The sequence below is a fragment of the Arabidopsis lyrata genome (assembly GCF_000004255.2).
Source record: "Arabidopsis lyrata subsp. lyrata unplaced genomic scaffold ARALYscaffold_7, whole genome shotgun sequence".
Classification (NCBI taxonomy): domain Eukaryota; kingdom Viridiplantae; phylum Streptophyta; class Magnoliopsida; order Brassicales; family Brassicaceae; genus Arabidopsis; species Arabidopsis lyrata.
The window spans coordinates 21,162,385-21,178,822 of record NW_003302549.1 but is presented as its reverse complement, the minus strand read 5'-3'; the positions used below and the strand labels follow the sequence as shown (position 1 = coordinate 21,178,822).

Here is a 16,438-nt window from a genome sequence, read left to right as displayed (position 1 = left end):
TATGTCTCCCAATTGTAATAGTTTATCCTCGAATGTTTTCTTTTGGTTTGGTTTGGTTTAGTACATCCGTATCAAATGTTGGGCTAATAAGCCCATAAGTGTAGGCTTTAACGGCCCATTAAAACTCCGCCTCTCTCCCACTCTCTTTCTCGTAATCGCTGTCACTTTCCACCGAGCTCGAAGCTCAAAAATCATGGCGTCTCTGTCGTGTCTCTCGATTTGCGGACTTTCATCTTCCGCCTCTTTCTCCCCCAAGCCCCGACTAGTCTCTTCTCCTCCGTCACCGCTTCCTCTAACCTATCCCTTACGAAACCCTAAGAAGGTGATCGATCAAAACTAGCAATAATTCTCTCGAGATATTTATCCCAATAACTTGTTTCATTTCTTCATTTCTCAGCTATGTAGGAAGAAGATTAAGAGAGTAATTTGCAGAGCTGAGTTTTCACAAGACGCGCCACTCGTAACCGCCATTGGTGCGTGTATCCTCAGTTCATTTGTTTTTCCGGCGGCGAAACGAGTCAACGATGAGGAAGAAGAAGAAGAAGAAGAGAACTCAGCAATTGTGTCAACAGATATGAGATTAGCCGCCATGGGAATCATTAGCTTCATACCTTACTTCAATTGGCTGGTTTGTGTTCATTTCTCTCCTCTTAATCCTAATAATAATCTCTTAGTTATAATTAATTAAAACTCTAAACAAATTCGATTTGATGATTTAAATCACAGAGTTGGGTCTTTGCTTGGCTTGACACTGGAAAATCTCGTTATGCTGTTTATGCTCTTGTTTATCTTCTTCCTTATTTGAGGTAATCTTGTTACAAAACACACTTATGTTATATGTCCACACATTTGGAAGAAGCAAAATTGTTTAGTATTTTTCATGTGAGTTTGGTCATCTGTTGTTCTGTTTTAGACAGTGTTGTGTTTTTATTCATGTTTTTTTTTTGGCAGTTCGAATCTGTCTATTTCTCCAGAAGAGAGCTGGTTACCAATTTCAAGCATTGTCTTGGGCATTATTCATGTTCAGGTTCTGATTATTATGTCTTTTCCAAATGTTTATGAAGCTATTTGATTGCAACAGAGTTTGGTGTTTTATTATTTATCCTCTGTTTTTTTTTTGGGGTAGCTTGAAGCAAGCATTGCAAATGGTGATGTTGAGACACTTTCATTCTTCAGAAACACTTCTGATGAAGATTTTTCATCTAAGAAACGAATCCACTTTGACAAACATTCCAAGGTAACTTTACTAAAGCAAACTTATACAAATTCTATTTATAATTTAGTTTTGATTTGTTTTTTTGCATTGTAGGAGAAAGACACTGACACTGAAAGTTAATTGCCCCAAAAACTAAAGTGAAAAAATGAATATTTGTAACCAAACCTTAGCTAGTAGTTTTGTTAATTTTTAATTTCCTCAATATTTCAAATTTATAAAGTTTAAAATTTCTTATAGACGACCACAACAATTCAAACCCTTTTACCACATTTGGATTTTTTATCCACCTCAATGTATTTCTCTTTATCCACCTCAATGTATTTCTCTAATCTGTATTTGTTAGACATAAGAAAAAAAAAAAAAAAAAACTTGAGGCCCATGGGCCCTTACTTTAAAGCATCGTATAAAAAGGAAGAAGAGGCCCATTTGACATTTTATCGTTCTTTTCGTGAAATGTTTTCGGTAACGAAAGGTTTAATCAGAAACTTGAGCTTGTTCCAAGTTCGTCTTCCTCCTCTCGTAGCAGCAGTAATGGCTCCTTCAAGCGTCGTTAGGGTTTACTCTACTGCTACCTCTCCTTCTCCTTCTGAGGTTTCCGTTAAGAAAGTTGGTACTCATAATGGAAGCTTTCACTGCGACGAAGCTCTCGGTTGCTTCATGATTCGCCTCGTCGATAAATTCTCCGGCGCTGATATCGTCCGTTCTCGTGACCCTAAGGTAACACAATCAATCCTCCTGAATTAGCTCTGGCTTAGGAAATGGATTTGTTAGTTACTAGAAATGTTGTTGTTCGAAATTTTGACTTAATTTTGGAATTAGGGTTTTTGATGTAAATCTGGCTTGATTTTGAGGAAGATATGATTCTCTGTTGTTGTATGGTACATGTAGATATTGGCAGAACTTGATGCAGTGCTTGATGTTGGAGGTGTTTATGATCCGGAGCATGACCGTTATGATCATCACCAGAAAGGTTTTGAAGAGGTTTTTGGACATGGCTTCAACACTAAGCTCAGTAGTGCTGGTCTTGTTTACAAGGTATTGGTTGTTGTTTGCTCTCATTCTCACTATGAAAGATGGAATTCTGAATGTTCTTGTTTTGTTGTTTTACTTTCAGCATTTTGGTAAAGAGATCATAGCTAAAGAACTTAATGTTGACCAAGATCACCCTGATGTTCTTCGATTGTTTTTAGCTGTCTACAAGAGCTTCATGGAGGTATTTGCAGATTATCCTTTTCCAAACCAAATTTTAGTTTCCTTTATGTAGAAGTGCATATTGGTTATTCTTCATGTGGATATCAATTCTTGTTTGTTTTGATGACGTTATGTTGCTTAATTTTGACAGGCAATTGATGCTGTGGACAATGGAATAAATCGGTATGATACTGATCAGCCTCCACGATATGTGAACAACACACATCTGTCCGCAAGGGTTGGGAGATTAAATCTGGATTGGATTGACCCTGACCAGTCACAAGAAAAGGAGAATGAAGCTTTCCAACGTGCAATGGCTCTAGCTGGAAAAGAGTTCCTCGAAGTAAGATCTCTCTTATATAACACTATGTGATTGCTTTCTAGTTTTTCTATGTCCATTGCAATGGTATTTTCTTTAAAGGTGAAATATGTTTACTGAAACAACTAAAGCTTATGGTAGCTTCTTTTTTACATTGTGTTGTAGAGTGTCCAGTTTCATGCAAGATCATGGTTACCGGCTCGATCAATTGTGATGCAGTGTCTTGAAGAAAGATTCAAGACAGATCCCAGTGGCGAGATCATGATATTGAATAAATTTTGCCCTGTAAGTGTTTCAATACTCTATTCCTCTTGTCGATGCTAGTACTATTTGAGTCTAAAGATATTAACACTGGTTCTCTTGTGAGAAGTGGAAGCTTCATTTGTTCGAGCTTGAGCAAGAAATGAAGATCGAACCTCTCATCAAATACGTCATCTACCAGGTACACCTTTTAAGATAGAACCTGTCATCAAATAATGGATCTCTAAAACTGGTTTGAAATGTGAAAAAAAAAAAACAGGACGAGAGAGGAAAGCAATGGAGAGTTCAAGCAGTGGCGGTTGCACCAGACAGGTTTGAGAACCGAAAGCCTCTCCCTGAGAAATGGAGAGGCCTTAGGGATGAGGAACTCTCGAAAGCTGCTGAGATTCCCGGTTGTGTCTTTGTCCACATGAGTGGCTTTATCGGCGGAAACCAATCGTATGACGGTGCTTTATGCATGGCTCGAACTGCACTCACTCTCTGACTCAGCTTTGGCTCGGCATCAAGAGAATCATTTCCTTATTACCCATAGAGAGAGAGAGAGAGAGAGTGGATTGCTTTTGTGTTCTTTAATTTCTGTTTTTATTGAGTGACCATTTGATATTTGATTGATTCTTTTTTGGATGGAATCATATCTTCACTATCTTTGATATACTTTGAATACTTATTTCATTCTGTAGAAATTATCTTCTAGTTCATGTACAACACGAGGATGTGTTAATGATGATGAAACCAATACGTTCCTTGAGGAAATAATTTTTCTACAAAATACTTAACTCTGTCAGAATCAATGGGGTGGTAAGGGAAAATATCACTGAAATTAAAGGATGCTATTCAATAATGGAATTTAATATAATTAAATTAAGGGTGATTTTGAAAAGGGCAATTTACACAAATGGCACTAAAAAAGTTTATTATTCCAAAAATGGCACTTTCTTTTGAAACTTCCAAAACTAGCACACAAAGTTTTTAATCCTCTAAAAATTAATTAAAATAGAATTTCATTTCTTCCTAACCCGACGGCTTTGCTTCCAACAAACCCGACGACTTCCAAAAACATGTCGCTTTCGACGACTCCGTCGCTCACCGGATCTGATTTCTTCACCGGAGATTCGAAGACTTTGCCGGAGATCCGCAGTATTCGTCGGATTCATTAGGCGTTATCTCCTCCGACGCCGATTGTGCAGGAAAATTGGATTCATTAGGCGTTTGTTGATCACTTCCCTTTTAGCAGGTTCCACAAAGCTTCTTCCCTCTTTGGGGATTTATTGTTCATTGTTGTATCAGTTACTAGAAGTTCGATTCTAGGTTTTATTGCTCCATTAATTCACTAGTTTTGTGTTGTCTTATGAAGACTAGAGATTTTGATTTTTGGCTTGGATTGTTCTGTAGCTTAGTTGTTGGAGACCATTGCATAGTAATTGAACATTTAAGAAATGTAGAGTTTAACTTTATGGTTTTTATAGCTCAATCAATTAGGTTGGATTGACTATTCTATTTGGGTTATTGCATTGAACATGGAAGAAATGCTGCATTATGTTGTCTCAGAAGATGTTTCATGTGCAACAACTAAGCTACAGAACAATAGATTTTAAGAGCTTGTTTAACTGAATTTTGATCTATTGGATCCTTTGTTGTGGTTTATACGCTCAGAGATGCTGTGGATCATTTAAGAATATTTGTTTCAGATTCTTATCAATAGCCTAGATTGTGTATGAAGAATAACAATGATTATGTCCTTGCATGGTTTTTACAGAAAGTCTTTGCTGATTTCTGTTATAGTTTAATACACTTGTATTAAAAATATCCTGAACTTTTGTATTAAGAAGAACGTGGCATCATACATGATGAAGACAAAGTATGATATTCATGGATTTCCTCTAGCACTACACATTTGGATTCTTGAGTCTATTCCAATGCTACAAACAGCCTACAGCCGAATCAGTTTAATAGAGAGGCCGACTGCATTCTTGTGTGAGAAATACACGAGCTTACCATCACCACAACTTTCTCAAATACAGAATATTGAAGCATCTAATCATGTAAATTCAGTCTCTTCTTTTTATGGTTTAAACTAGTTTTGGGAAAGATTTATAGTAATTCGGGATGACCTTCCTGATTTGGGAAGGATTTATAGTAATTCGGGATGACCTTCCTGATTTGGGAAGGATTTATAGTAATTCGGGATGGCCTTCCTAAATTATGTAATTGAATGTATTAAAGTCTGCTGAATGTGTTTGTTTTTGTGTAGCTGAATGTATTTTGCATCTTACCTTCAATACCTGATGATCCTGAAGATAAAGTTTCACTAGAAGACGAAGATGATCCAGAATTAGGTCTGCTGGTCGAGCTTCTAGGTAAAGGTTACAAAATGAAATCTGAAGATTGGACAAAAAGAACACTTGATGTAGGAGCCGTGATAGAAGAATTTGCAATGATTCAATGCCACTCGATGAGGATTGAAGATTTCTCCAAACTATGTGATCAAGATTCATAAGACATCATAAACAAGTTGGCTATCGATATCTTCAACAAGTGTGTTAACATTTCTCAGGACTATGTTTCTTTAATTATATGTATGCTGTTTGTGAAACCGTTTTAGACTGTTTTGGTACTTGTATGATGGTTCTAAGCTAGAAAAGTATCATATGTTTCTATTAGACAATGTAATGGCTTTTTGAGATCATCTGTGAAAAATTCAAGAAGGATTGTCGAATAATTCAGGAAAGAACCTATCAAATTCAGGAAAGCCTTCATAAAATATAAAAAAAACCACAAAAAATAAATAAATTCAACCACTACTTGAACCCAAGACCTATTGTTATTGTAACAAAACATGTAACCAGTAAACAAAGCTTCTCATTCGTGAATATCTTACAAATGAGCATCCTGAATATGTTTTAGGAAAGTCATCCTAAATATGTATGTGCCCTTCCTAAAACATATACAAATGAGCATCCTGCTCTATTCCATGTACAACACATATAGAAGAAGTTCCGACTGATGGATGAAGTACCTACAAGCAAAAAACATAGACAGGAAAATAGACAGAGAGTTAAAATTGAAAACACATGACTAGAAAGCATCATATCTGTATATTGCATTATTTAGGGAGGCCATCCTAAAATACACGTATCCTTCCTAAAACCTATGAAAATGAGTTTTTACCTTCTACTTTTCATGTGCAACCAACAAGATTTCTAATACAAAATCAAACTAAAAAAAAATCCAAAGAGACAACAAGATTAGCTGCAAAAGACAACAACATTCTTGTAATGTCTATACAATCCATGGGTGGAATACAAATGATTATAATATCCCAATTGGGCAAAACTTGGTGCTTCTAATAAGCTCTGTAGACTCTGTAAAATAAAATAGTTGTAGCCTGTTATTAGACAAAGGAAATCATGGATTGTATTGTTAGTTGTGATTGATGAACAAATTAAATAACACTCATAGTAAACTAGAAACTCGAGAGCAACAATCAAATCCAAGAGCTATTAATCAAGAACTAATCACTAAAAGAGTTCAAATCGAGAGCTAATCAAATGGAGGAGCTAATCAAATCCAGAACTATATCCACATCCAATCAAAGCGAGAGCTACACTCACAAGCTAATCAAATCTAGAGCAAAATCACAACGTTGATCAATTTTAGGAGCTACAAACCCAGAAATACATCCACATCGAACCAAATCCAGATCTACAATCACAAACCTCTAATCAAATGCAGGAGTTACAAATCGACATCAAACCATATCCAGAGCTACAATCATAAACGTCTAATTAAATGCAATGGAGGAGTTACAAATCCAGAGCTACAATCACATACCCATGATTTCGCCGTGAATCCCAGAAATTAACTCTCTGATTGCAGCTCTAAGATCGGAAGCTTCAACGGAATTGAAGATCGGAGATTGGAAGCTTTACCGGAATTGAAGATTGGAGATTGAAAGCTTCAGAGGAAACAACAATCGTAAGCTTCTCCGTCGAATGTGTTTAATGTTTATTTTCTATTTTAATTTATTAATATTTTTAAAAATTAAAAAGGGATTTAAAAATGCTATTTGTGGAACTTTAGATTTTGAGTGCTAAATGTGTCCATAAAACTTGTTTAAGTGCTATCCGTAAGAATTTCTCTTTTGAAAAATACCCTGTTTTTGAGTTATACTTTGAAATCCTAATCTACACAATCTAAGGTTTTTCTCTCTTCTCTCTCTTAAATCTTTTAGAGAGAGAAACTCTGTTTCTTCCGCCGTCCGGATATTTCCGGTAAAGCCGTCCGGTTAATTCCGGCAAAGCCGTCCGGTTGTTGCAACCGGTTTCAGTCCGACAACCACCGGCTTATTATGCGATGGTTGGGTCGTCTATCATTTCCGTCATTGACCGTTTCTTTTTACGGTGATGGACGGCTTGAGTCCGGCATGTGTCGGCTCTTTCGGCGACATCATGGTCGGTTTTCGTCTAGGGTTTCACTGTCTCGTCTCTGTGATTCGTCTAGCTTCGGTTTATCTTTTGATTTGGTTTTTGTTGTTTGTGAAGTTGCTTCTTCTCGAAGGTTCCGACAGCTTCCTTTGCCTTGGAGAATTCACTTCGATTCGAGTCTCTGTTGGTGCATAAAAAAATTGGGATTTTGGATCTGTTTTTCGAACCATCCTTTGACTTGATTTGTTGGGAAGCTGCAGGTTTTTGAAGCAATATCTCAGTCTTCGTTTTGTGACATAATGAATAAAAAAGAAGATGTTTCTTTTAGCAGTTCAGGATGCTTTTGTTGCTTTAGAATTAGTTTGGGCACAGTGGTTTTGAAGGTTCTGTGACGGTTTTCAGTGTACCGGAGAAGATGTTCCGGTGACTCCATTTTGCTGGCATCATTACTCAGGCCACTTTGATGACTCACCTTTTCTTTGGCTGATTGTGCAACACGTGGATTCATCCTTATCTCTTTGTTATCGCTTTTGATATTTTATTTTAGTTTGGCTTTTTAATCAGGGTTAAGCTTCTAGTGTAGATTGTTTTAGTTTTATGCTTTTATCTGTTTAGTTGTTTTATAATCAGAATAGAAGTTATCACCCTGCTCGGATGTTAAGATGGTGAGCAAGAAGCAACCATACTACAAGCATATGATGGAAGCTATAAGATCAGCTCTAAACCTTTGAGTTTTGATGTTTGGTCTTATTGAGATTAGTTATGATGTTGCTGTTAACAAGCTACCATTTCACAACGTTCCCTTTAGTGGCAGAATGGGTTGTACTTTACTTGTATTTGGTTGATTGTAAAATTTGTTGTTGTATCTTGTACTTGCCTCTCCAACATGGATTCTCCATTGATGGATGATGCTGTTTGGATGTTATATATACAAAGACACCCTTTGGAAAAAAAAAAACTTTAAATGATCTTGGTACCGTCTTTGTTGACGAAGTTTGAGCAGCTTAAAAAAAAAAAGCATGACTATTGGTGAATATTTCTTGATTTATACGGATTTGAAATTTTAATTTTTATAAAACGTTTTAAGGAAAAAAAATCGATAATGCATGGAGAAGATGGTTGCCATCAGACGATTAAACAAACAGTAACTAATATTGGGCCGATGCGTGTAGGCCCATAAAAGCCCATTAAGAGAAGGAAACCCTAAAAACGAGAACAAAGGGATATACTGAGAGCATCTCGTTGGTTACAAGCTTTAGGCTGCTCTAACGCCTCCTTGCACCTCTTTTCTTCTCTCTCTCTTTCGTTCTCTTCAAGGTTAGTCTTCTTCTTCTCGTAGATCGTCGATGAAATTTCTCTTTGTTCCGTTTTGATGTTTAGATTATCGCGTTCTGCTGTTGATCTATGTTTATATCGCTCTGTTATCTCAATCAAAGAACCTTTGATGATTTATATCTGATTGTTGTTTGTTTCGACGAGTCTCTGTAGTTTTTGTACCGTTTGTTTTTCGTATCGATCTGGTTTAGATAGGTCTTTTATAGAATGAAACAACTCTGAATAGATCAAACGTTTTTCATAATCTCTTGTGTTTACTGTCTTTATGCATCATTCATCTTCTTCTTCTTCGACGATTTGCTCTGTAACTCTCCGAATTGATTTTTCAATTTCATCTGATTTTGTTTAAGGTTTCCTTTATCTGATTTTATCGGTTTGGGGTTTATTGTTGTAATAAAATTGATAAGGGGGGGGCACAAATCCAAACCGACTTGCCGTAGTATTAATAAAGAAGTCCTATTCGCCGTTCGCCATTCGCAGAGTAAACAATTTCTAGAGAGGATGGAAGATAACAAAATTTTGGGAGGAGACCTTCACAAAAATATGAAGGAGGAGTTGGAACGCAAACGCAGAAAGGTAATTCCTCGGTTCCATATCTCTAAAATAATCCCTGAATCGGGTTTCATCTCTGTTTTCGTCTAGGTTTAGGGTTTCATGTATTCGTGGGATCGAAATTGTCGGTTCCATCTCTCAAACAGTCGTGAATCGGATCTGATCTTTTTGTTTCCTGAACCGGATCTGATTCACTTTCGTATATCGAATTCGAATTCGTCGAATAATTGTTTCAAAGTCGCCACGGCTGCTTCTGATATCCTAAGTCTATATTTTCTTGTATGCAGATGGGAGATTTGCAGCCATTCGCGAGTAGGATGGGAGACTTTAACAAAAATTGGGTGAGGTTCGAAAATAACAGAAAGTTGGAGATGTTGGAAGGCAAACGCAGAAAGGTAATTCCTCGGTTCCATATCTCTAAAATAATCTCTGAATCGGATTCCTTCTCTCAAACACTCGTGAATCGGATCTGATCTTTTGTTTCCTGAACCGGATCTGATTCACTTTCGTATATCGAATTCGAATTCGTTGTTTCAAAGTCGCCACGGCTGCTTCTGATATCCTAAGTCTATATTTTCTTGTATGCAGATGGGAGATATGCAGCGCCTAGCGTGCCAACGACTCATGTGTGATCAGTACTCTCGTCTTGGCCATTGCAAAAGAGGTGACCGATGTCCATTCCTTCATGGCAAGCGAATGAAGCCCTTGTATCGGAATATGTAAGTCTTAGTTTATACATATGTTTCTGCATCACATACATACATACATGATGAATTCTTCTTTCTTTGTCATGTTTTAACAGTTCTGACAATCCAGAACTAGTTGCGTTCATGATGAAAAACGGTAACATGCCTGCATGTCCACCAGAGGATCCCACCGTGAAGATGCTTTACGTCAAGCGACTGAGCAGGACGACACTCGTTGAGGAGGACCTGCGAGACTGTCTCAGCGCTTATGGAGATATCGAATCTATCAGAATGGTGCAAGAGTCAGGAAACAAAAAGATCAGATCCGATTCACGACTGTTTGAGAGGCAGCAGAGAAATGCATGGAAGATCTCAAAACTTGGGTTGAGATCAAGGGTCACAAGCTGAGAATTTTGTGGGTTTACCAGTACCAGCCTCATCGATACACTACCATTTCCTCCAACCAACATGGTGTTGTCACTGCATAGAGATATTTCGATGCCGCACTCGCATTTGTTCTCTCTTTATTTAATATAGAGATATTTCGATGCCGCTACCTCTATCCTATCTTCGACAAGAGCCTATCCTATCTATAGAGTGTTTTCTTGGAATATCTCTATGCGTTTTGTCTATCATCGATTCTACAGCCACCCTGGCACTTATCCCTTCATAGCTCTCTTGCTTTGAGTTCAATCGTAAGCTCAATATCTCTCCCGATTTTTGATTAATCCTTTTCGGAGAAGCAAGAAACTTGAAACCCGATCAATTTCCGAAGCCATCATTACTAAATTCGAGAGGAAATGGCGGAAGATAAAGCTCACAGAATCGCCGGTGACGCATTTTCCGATGCCTGGAAAAAAAAAACCGGTTGAACGGTGTCCAAATAGCCTAATTTTAACCGCTTTTATACCGATACGGTTTAATATGCGTAGGCCAAATTAGGTTTTGGACCGCCCAAAATGGGCTATATCTTTATAAAATCAGAGACGGTTTGGAAAAAAGTCAAAGTCAACACGGGTCAACGCAAAACGGACACGGGTCAACGAAAAACGGACCCACGCAAAACAGGCCCCGTTTTACATGATAATCCACATAAATCGACCTCGATTTGTGTGCCAAACCGTGTCTAAACCGTGTGCGAACCGTGTCCCAATAGCCGGATTTTTAATTAATTTGTACGGACCCGGTTTAATATGTTTGGGCCAAATAAAGATTTTGGGCCGCCTATTATGAGCCTAAAAAACACTTTATCTCCCTTTAAAACACGATCACTCTTTTTCTGAGATCAAATGACGACGGCTCCGATGTTATATTCCGCCGGAAACTCCCTCTTATGGAGGAACCGTACACCCATACCACCGTCTCGACCTCCGCCTTCTTTCAAATCTCTCGTCTCTCCCTTCTCTTCCATTTTAGTGTTTATGATGAACAGAACCAGAATTTCCCCTATTTCTTGCTCAGCTGAAATCTCCTCGAATGTTGCCCTCGCGCAGAGCCAGCCTTCCTCTGATTACAATCGTAAGCTCTATACCTCTCCCTCGATTCCTGATTTTGATTGAGCCTCCCCGGAGAATTAACAGTGTCTCTGTTTGTGTAGCCTTGTCTGATTTCGCTCAAAATGTTTCTGGCGAATGGGACGGTTTCGGAGCAGATTTTTCACGGGAAGGGAAACCGATTGAACTATCAGTGGTTCCAGAAGCTTATAGAGAATGGGAAGTGAAGGTGTTCGATTGGCAAACGCAGTGTCCCACTCTTGCTCAGCCTGATGATGCAGCCACTCGTTACTGCATTGACGAGAGGAGCATTGGTTCTGCGTTAGCCTATTCGTATTCTTTCATTGGCTCCTATGTTGCTGTGTGGCCTCTGGGGAAGAACAATAGTAACCAGCTAGAGGTTGAGCATTGTCTCATCAATCCAAACGACAAGGTGTCTCGTGTGAGGGTTATCAACTTAGCAGAGACGGAGGTGTTATTGGGATGGTCCCTTCAGGATGGTGATCAGCTCGTAGCTCTACCTTTGCCTCTACACCTACCACAGCAGCTTCAGTTGTAACCGGTTCTTGGAGAGTTCTACTAGCTTTCAGTCCTCTGATTCCAGTGTATACAACCATTCAATGATTGATTAGGTGGTTTATGATTGTGAGAATGTTCAGGGTTGTATTCAACAAGTTACTGGCAAGAAAGTGATTGGTACTGTGATGCTCACATCAAGAAAGCAACGACGGAGAAAGGGTATTTTCAGTAGGATGGTTGTTTGAGCCAGGCCATGCTATCAGATTTAGCTTTGTCTTCTCCAAGGATTCTAAGCTAAAGGTAAAACAATAATCATTCTTATAATTTTCTTTATAGGATATGGGCATATATGTCACATTACAATAATCTCAAATGAATCCTTCCCTATATGAATGATGTTGGTTCAATACATATCATTACATCTTAGAGTTGCACAACCTTTGTTGATTCAATCTTTACTGAAAGCTTTGTAGCTTTTGCATCTCGTGGCTCAGCTCTATCAACAACGCAGACCAGTCTAGACTATCACTTCGAGCGGAACAATAGCACTAGTGCTCAATGAAGGTAATTTTCCAGATGAATCAAAGTTCAAAAATTTGTTTTCAGGTTCCGATTACATTTGATGGCAATAGCTAAAAGTGCGGCTCAACATTTAAAGAAAGATGATTGGATTCTTATTTATGTGAAGCTATTTGTGTAGCTCAATCAGCTTCCCAAAAATAAGAATCTGATCATCATTCTTTAAATATTGAACCGCACTTTTAGCTAGATTGCCCTCAAATGTAATCGGAACCTTGAAAACAAAATTGTGAACTTTGATTCATCCGGAATGGGCATGGGCACCTGCATCGCGCAACATGTCCTTACAGCAGCAGATGATTCAAATCCGTTTTGGAGGATCTTGGAAAAGGCTGTGAAGGACGCTAGAGATAAGACTAGTAAGCCTGAGATATTCCCTGCATCAACAGACGCTCGTTACTTTTGGAAAGCTGGTGAGCCTGCTTTTGGGGTCTCTCCTCTATCAAACACTCCAAGTTTGCTTCACAAATCCGAGATATTGTGCTAAGTAGTTTATCTGTTTGTCTAAGTTCATATTCGAAGACATGCTCTAGTGGTCGACATGTTTTAATGAGTGGTCAATTACCTTTCAGGTTTTCACAATTGCAGCAGCTGATGAAAGGAAGAACATTGTATTGTTGGCCTTTGAGACAATGGAAAAAATTGTCCGAGAGTATTTTTCATATATCACAGAGACGGAGGCAACAACTTTTACTGATTGTGTTAGATGCCTTATAACTTTCACAAACAGTAAGTTTACGAGCGATGTTAGCCTGAATGCTATCGCGTTCCTACGGTTTTGTGCTCTAAAACTTGCAGAGGGAGGCCTTGTGTGGAATGAGAAGGGTAGGTCTAGCAGTCCCGGTACTCCAGTCACAGATGATCATACACCAACTTCCCAAAATTTTATGGAAGCAGATGAGAACATATCATATTGGGTTCCTTTGCTCATAGGTAATCTGATATATTTTCTTAATCTGTGAATAAAATCTCGATTGAAATGCATCACAGATATTTCTGGGCACCTTACAATTTTCGTATTCACATATTTCATTGATAATTCTTTCAACTTGGTTGATATTGATTTGCTTGGAAGTTAGGAAAGAACAGTTCCCTGTATTCTAATCAAATTTTTTTTATTGTTGTCACAGGATTGTCTAAACTAACTTCTGATTCGAGATCAGCAATTCATAAAAGCTCCTTGGAAGTGCTCTTTAATATTTTAAACGATCATGGGCATCTGTTTTCACGAACATTCTGGATGGGCGTTTTCAGTTATGTTATCTATCCTATATTTAACAGTGTGTGGGGCGAGAATGATATGCTTTCTAAAGATGAATAGAGTTCATCGCCATCCACATTTTCTCCACGTCCTAACGAAGCTTCTTGGGATGCTGAAACTTCAGCTATGGCGGCACAGTCTCTGGTGGACCTATTTGTCAGCTTTTTTACTGTTATAAGGTCCCAACTTTCAAGTGTAGTATCTTTACTCGCTGGTCTCATAAGAAGTCCAGCTCAGGGTCCTACAGTAGCTGGAGTGGGTGCGTTGCTGTGGCTAGCGGACGAACTGGGTGGCAGTTTCTCAGAAGATGAGTGGAAGGAGATTTTTTTGGCTGTGAAAGAAGCTGCTTCATTGACATTGTCTAGCTTCATAAAAATACTGAGAATCGTAGATGACATTCCAGATGAGGAAACATTGTCTGATCAGGACTTTAGTAATGAAGACGATGTGGACGAGGACAGCCTGCAAATTATGTCTTATGTTGTTTCAAGAACAAAGAGTCACATAACCGTCCAGTTGCAAGTTGTTCAGGTATGTACAAATTGTTGTATGTTTTACTTTACCATATTGGCTCCAGAATAATTGATCTAAAGCCATCCATCTCTCATTCGTCTATTTTTTTGCTCCTGTTTTCAAGTAGTGACTGATCTCTGCCGAATCCATCAGCAGTCATTGTTGGCATCACACGTCACAGTTATACTGGATATACTCTCTTCGTTGTCATCACACGCCCACCAGCTAAATTCTGATTTGATACTGCAGAAGAAACTGAGGAGGGCATGCTCTATCCTGGAGCTATCCGAACCTCCCATGCTTCATTTCGAAAATGACACGCACCAGAACTACCTGGATGTTCTCCAAGACCTACTGACATACAATCCAGGAGTGTCCTTGGAGCTAAACATAGAGTCTGAACTGATCACAGTGTGTGTGAAAATACTGAAGGTGTACCTGAAATGCACGTTGTTTCAGGGAGGTGCCGAGTTGGAAGAGACCAGGCAGCCTAAAAACTGGATTCTACCCATGGGAACAGCATCGAAGGAAGAAGCAGCAGCGAGATCTCCGCTAGTAGTTACAGTGTTGAAGACACTGAGGGGACTGGAAAGAGATTCATTCAAGAGGTATGCACCGAATTTCTTCCCGTTGTTGGTGGAGCTTGTGCGAAGTGAGCACAGCTCCGCACAAGTCCCACAAGTCTTAAGCACCGTGTTCCTTACGTGTATGGGTCCAATGATGGGTGAATAGAATAGGGATGGGCTATATAAATTACGATGTATTTTGACATTTGGAGCAGCTGAAGGATATATAGATTGCAAGCAGACACAAATCCCTCTTTTTCTTCTTTTGTTGTTTCTGCTAGATTTACAGGTTTTGTGCGTTTGGTTGGTAGTGATGATATAAAGTAATTGAATATTGTTATAGAAGCTAAAAGAATTGGATTATGAGATTTGGGTTATCTGCACTGCCTGATTTCGATTGTGAATGCAAAAAACTCTCTTGAGCATACATATGTTTCTGCATCACATACATACATACATGATGAATTATTCTTTCTTTGTCATGTTTTAACAGTTCAGACAATCCAGAACTAGTTGCGTTCATGATGAAAAACGGTAACATGCCTGCATGTCCACCAGAGGATCCCACCGTGAAGATGCTTTACGTCAAGCGACTGAGCAGGACGACACTCGTTGAGGAGGACCTGCGAGATTGTCTCAGCGTTTATGGAGATATCGAATCTATCAGAATGGTGCAAGAGTATAATGGCGCTGCGTTTATCACATATGGAACCCGAGAGGCAGTAGAGAAATGCATGGAAGATCTCAAAACTTGGGTTGAGATCAAGGGTCACAAGCTGAAAATTTTGTGGGTTTACAAGTACCAGCCTCATCGATACACTACCATTTCCTCCAACCAACAGGGTGCTGTCACTTCAACTCAAGAGGGAGCTTCGTCTTCATCTTCTGCTCTCGAGGTGAAGAGGAGGAAAATCGAGTGAGAGACATTTTGATCTCAAACCCTACCTTTTGTGCTACTGTTTTTATTGTTCGAAAAACATGTTTGAATCTTCATATTTTGATCTCAAACCCTACCTTTTGTGCTACTGTTTTTATTGTTCGAAAAACATGTTTGAATCTTCATATTTTGATCTCAAACCCTACCTTTTGTGCTACTGCTTTTATTGTTCGAAGAACATGTATGAATCACGTTATAATACATTTCTTGTCCTGCTTATCGTGTTAGTTACTCGGAGTCACCAGAGCTAGATAGTATAAGCCAAGCTGGTGATCTCTCACATTTCAGGACCTGCACTTACATTTGTGCTACTCAGCTGATTTCAACTACAATGTCATTTGAATGTATCCAACACATCAAAGTAGAGTTATTTTATGAAAGCTTTGTTCAGAGGTGAGAACAACCTGAGCTTATGGAATTATTTTACTGTAATTCGAGAGAAGAAGGATTTGTAATTCTTCATGAAAGCTTTGTTCTGAAATATACTCTGTTTCTGGAATTCGAATAGCATTAATGAAACTCTTTAAATGTTTTTTTTTTTTTTTTTTCTTCTCTCTCTTAAATCTTTTAGAGAGAGAAACTCTGT

General features: G+C 38.6%; 4 protein-coding genes, 1 long non-coding RNA gene and 1 pseudogene across 6 annotated transcripts; 5 read left to right on the top strand and 1 right to left on the bottom strand.

Moving 5' to 3' along the window:
* The first annotated feature begins 74 nt into the window (after positions 1 to 74).
* LOC9306676 lies at positions 75 to 1,777 on the top strand. Of its 2 annotated transcripts, none has more exons than XM_021016434.1 (6): positions 75 to 322; positions 398 to 628; positions 727 to 806; positions 952 to 1,027; positions 1,127 to 1,237; positions 1,689 to 1,777. In XM_021016434.1, exons 1-6 carry the CDS (start codon positions 194 to 196, stop codon positions 1,692 to 1,694), a joined length of 633 nt encoding a protein of 210 aa, XP_020872093.1. In that variant the 5' UTR covers positions 75 to 193; the 3' UTR covers positions 1,695 to 1,777. The 2 variants fall into 2 exon arrangements, with proteins under 2 accessions (XP_020872093.1, XP_002870605.1); XM_002870559.2 differs by lacking the exon at positions 1,689 to 1,777 and adding an exon at positions 1,310 to 1,522.
* On the top strand, positions 1,676 to 3,692 carry LOC9306675 (UPF0160 protein). Its single transcript, XM_002870558.2, has 7 exons — positions 1,676 to 1,933; positions 2,105 to 2,251; positions 2,331 to 2,429; positions 2,559 to 2,750; positions 2,892 to 3,011; positions 3,097 to 3,168; positions 3,247 to 3,692. Exons 1-7 carry the CDS (start codon positions 1,748 to 1,750, stop codon positions 3,469 to 3,471), a joined length of 1,041 nt encoding a protein of 346 aa, XP_002870604.2. The 5' UTR covers positions 1,676 to 1,747; the 3' UTR covers positions 3,472 to 3,692.
* Positions 3,693 to 4,009: 317 nt separating this feature from the next.
* LOC9306674 lies at positions 4,010 to 5,699 on the top strand. The gene is made up of 3 exons (XM_002870557.2): positions 4,010 to 4,221; positions 4,817 to 5,029; positions 5,239 to 5,699. The coding sequence occupies exons 2-3, from the start codon at positions 4,832 to 4,834 to the stop codon at positions 5,482 to 5,484; spliced, it is 444 nt and encodes a 147-aa protein (XP_002870603.1). The 5' UTR covers positions 4,010 to 4,221; positions 4,817 to 4,831; the 3' UTR covers positions 5,485 to 5,699.
* A 68-nt stretch (positions 5,700 to 5,767) lies between these two features.
* Positions 5,768 to 7,027, bottom strand: LOC110226066. The gene is made up of 2 exons (XR_002330197.1): positions 6,156 to 7,027; positions 5,768 to 6,003 (listed from the first exon to the last, which is right to left on the bottom strand). It is a non-coding gene; the product is annotated as an uncharacterized LOC110226066 (long non-coding RNA).
* Positions 7,028 to 8,624: 1,597 nt separating this feature from the next.
* On the top strand, positions 8,625 to 16,064 carry LOC9306673 (zinc finger CCCH domain-containing protein 40). Its single transcript, XM_021019283.1, has 5 exons — positions 8,625 to 8,728; positions 9,097 to 9,322; positions 9,586 to 9,693; positions 9,887 to 10,017; positions 15,409 to 16,064. The coding sequence occupies exons 2-5, from the start codon at positions 9,248 to 9,250 to the stop codon at positions 15,833 to 15,835; spliced, it is 741 nt and encodes a 246-aa protein (XP_020874942.1). The 5' UTR covers positions 8,625 to 8,728; positions 9,097 to 9,247; the 3' UTR covers positions 15,836 to 16,064.
* On the top strand, positions 10,459 to 12,420 carry LOC9306672 (annotated as a pseudogene).
* Positions 16,065 to 16,438: the final 374 nt, after the last annotated feature.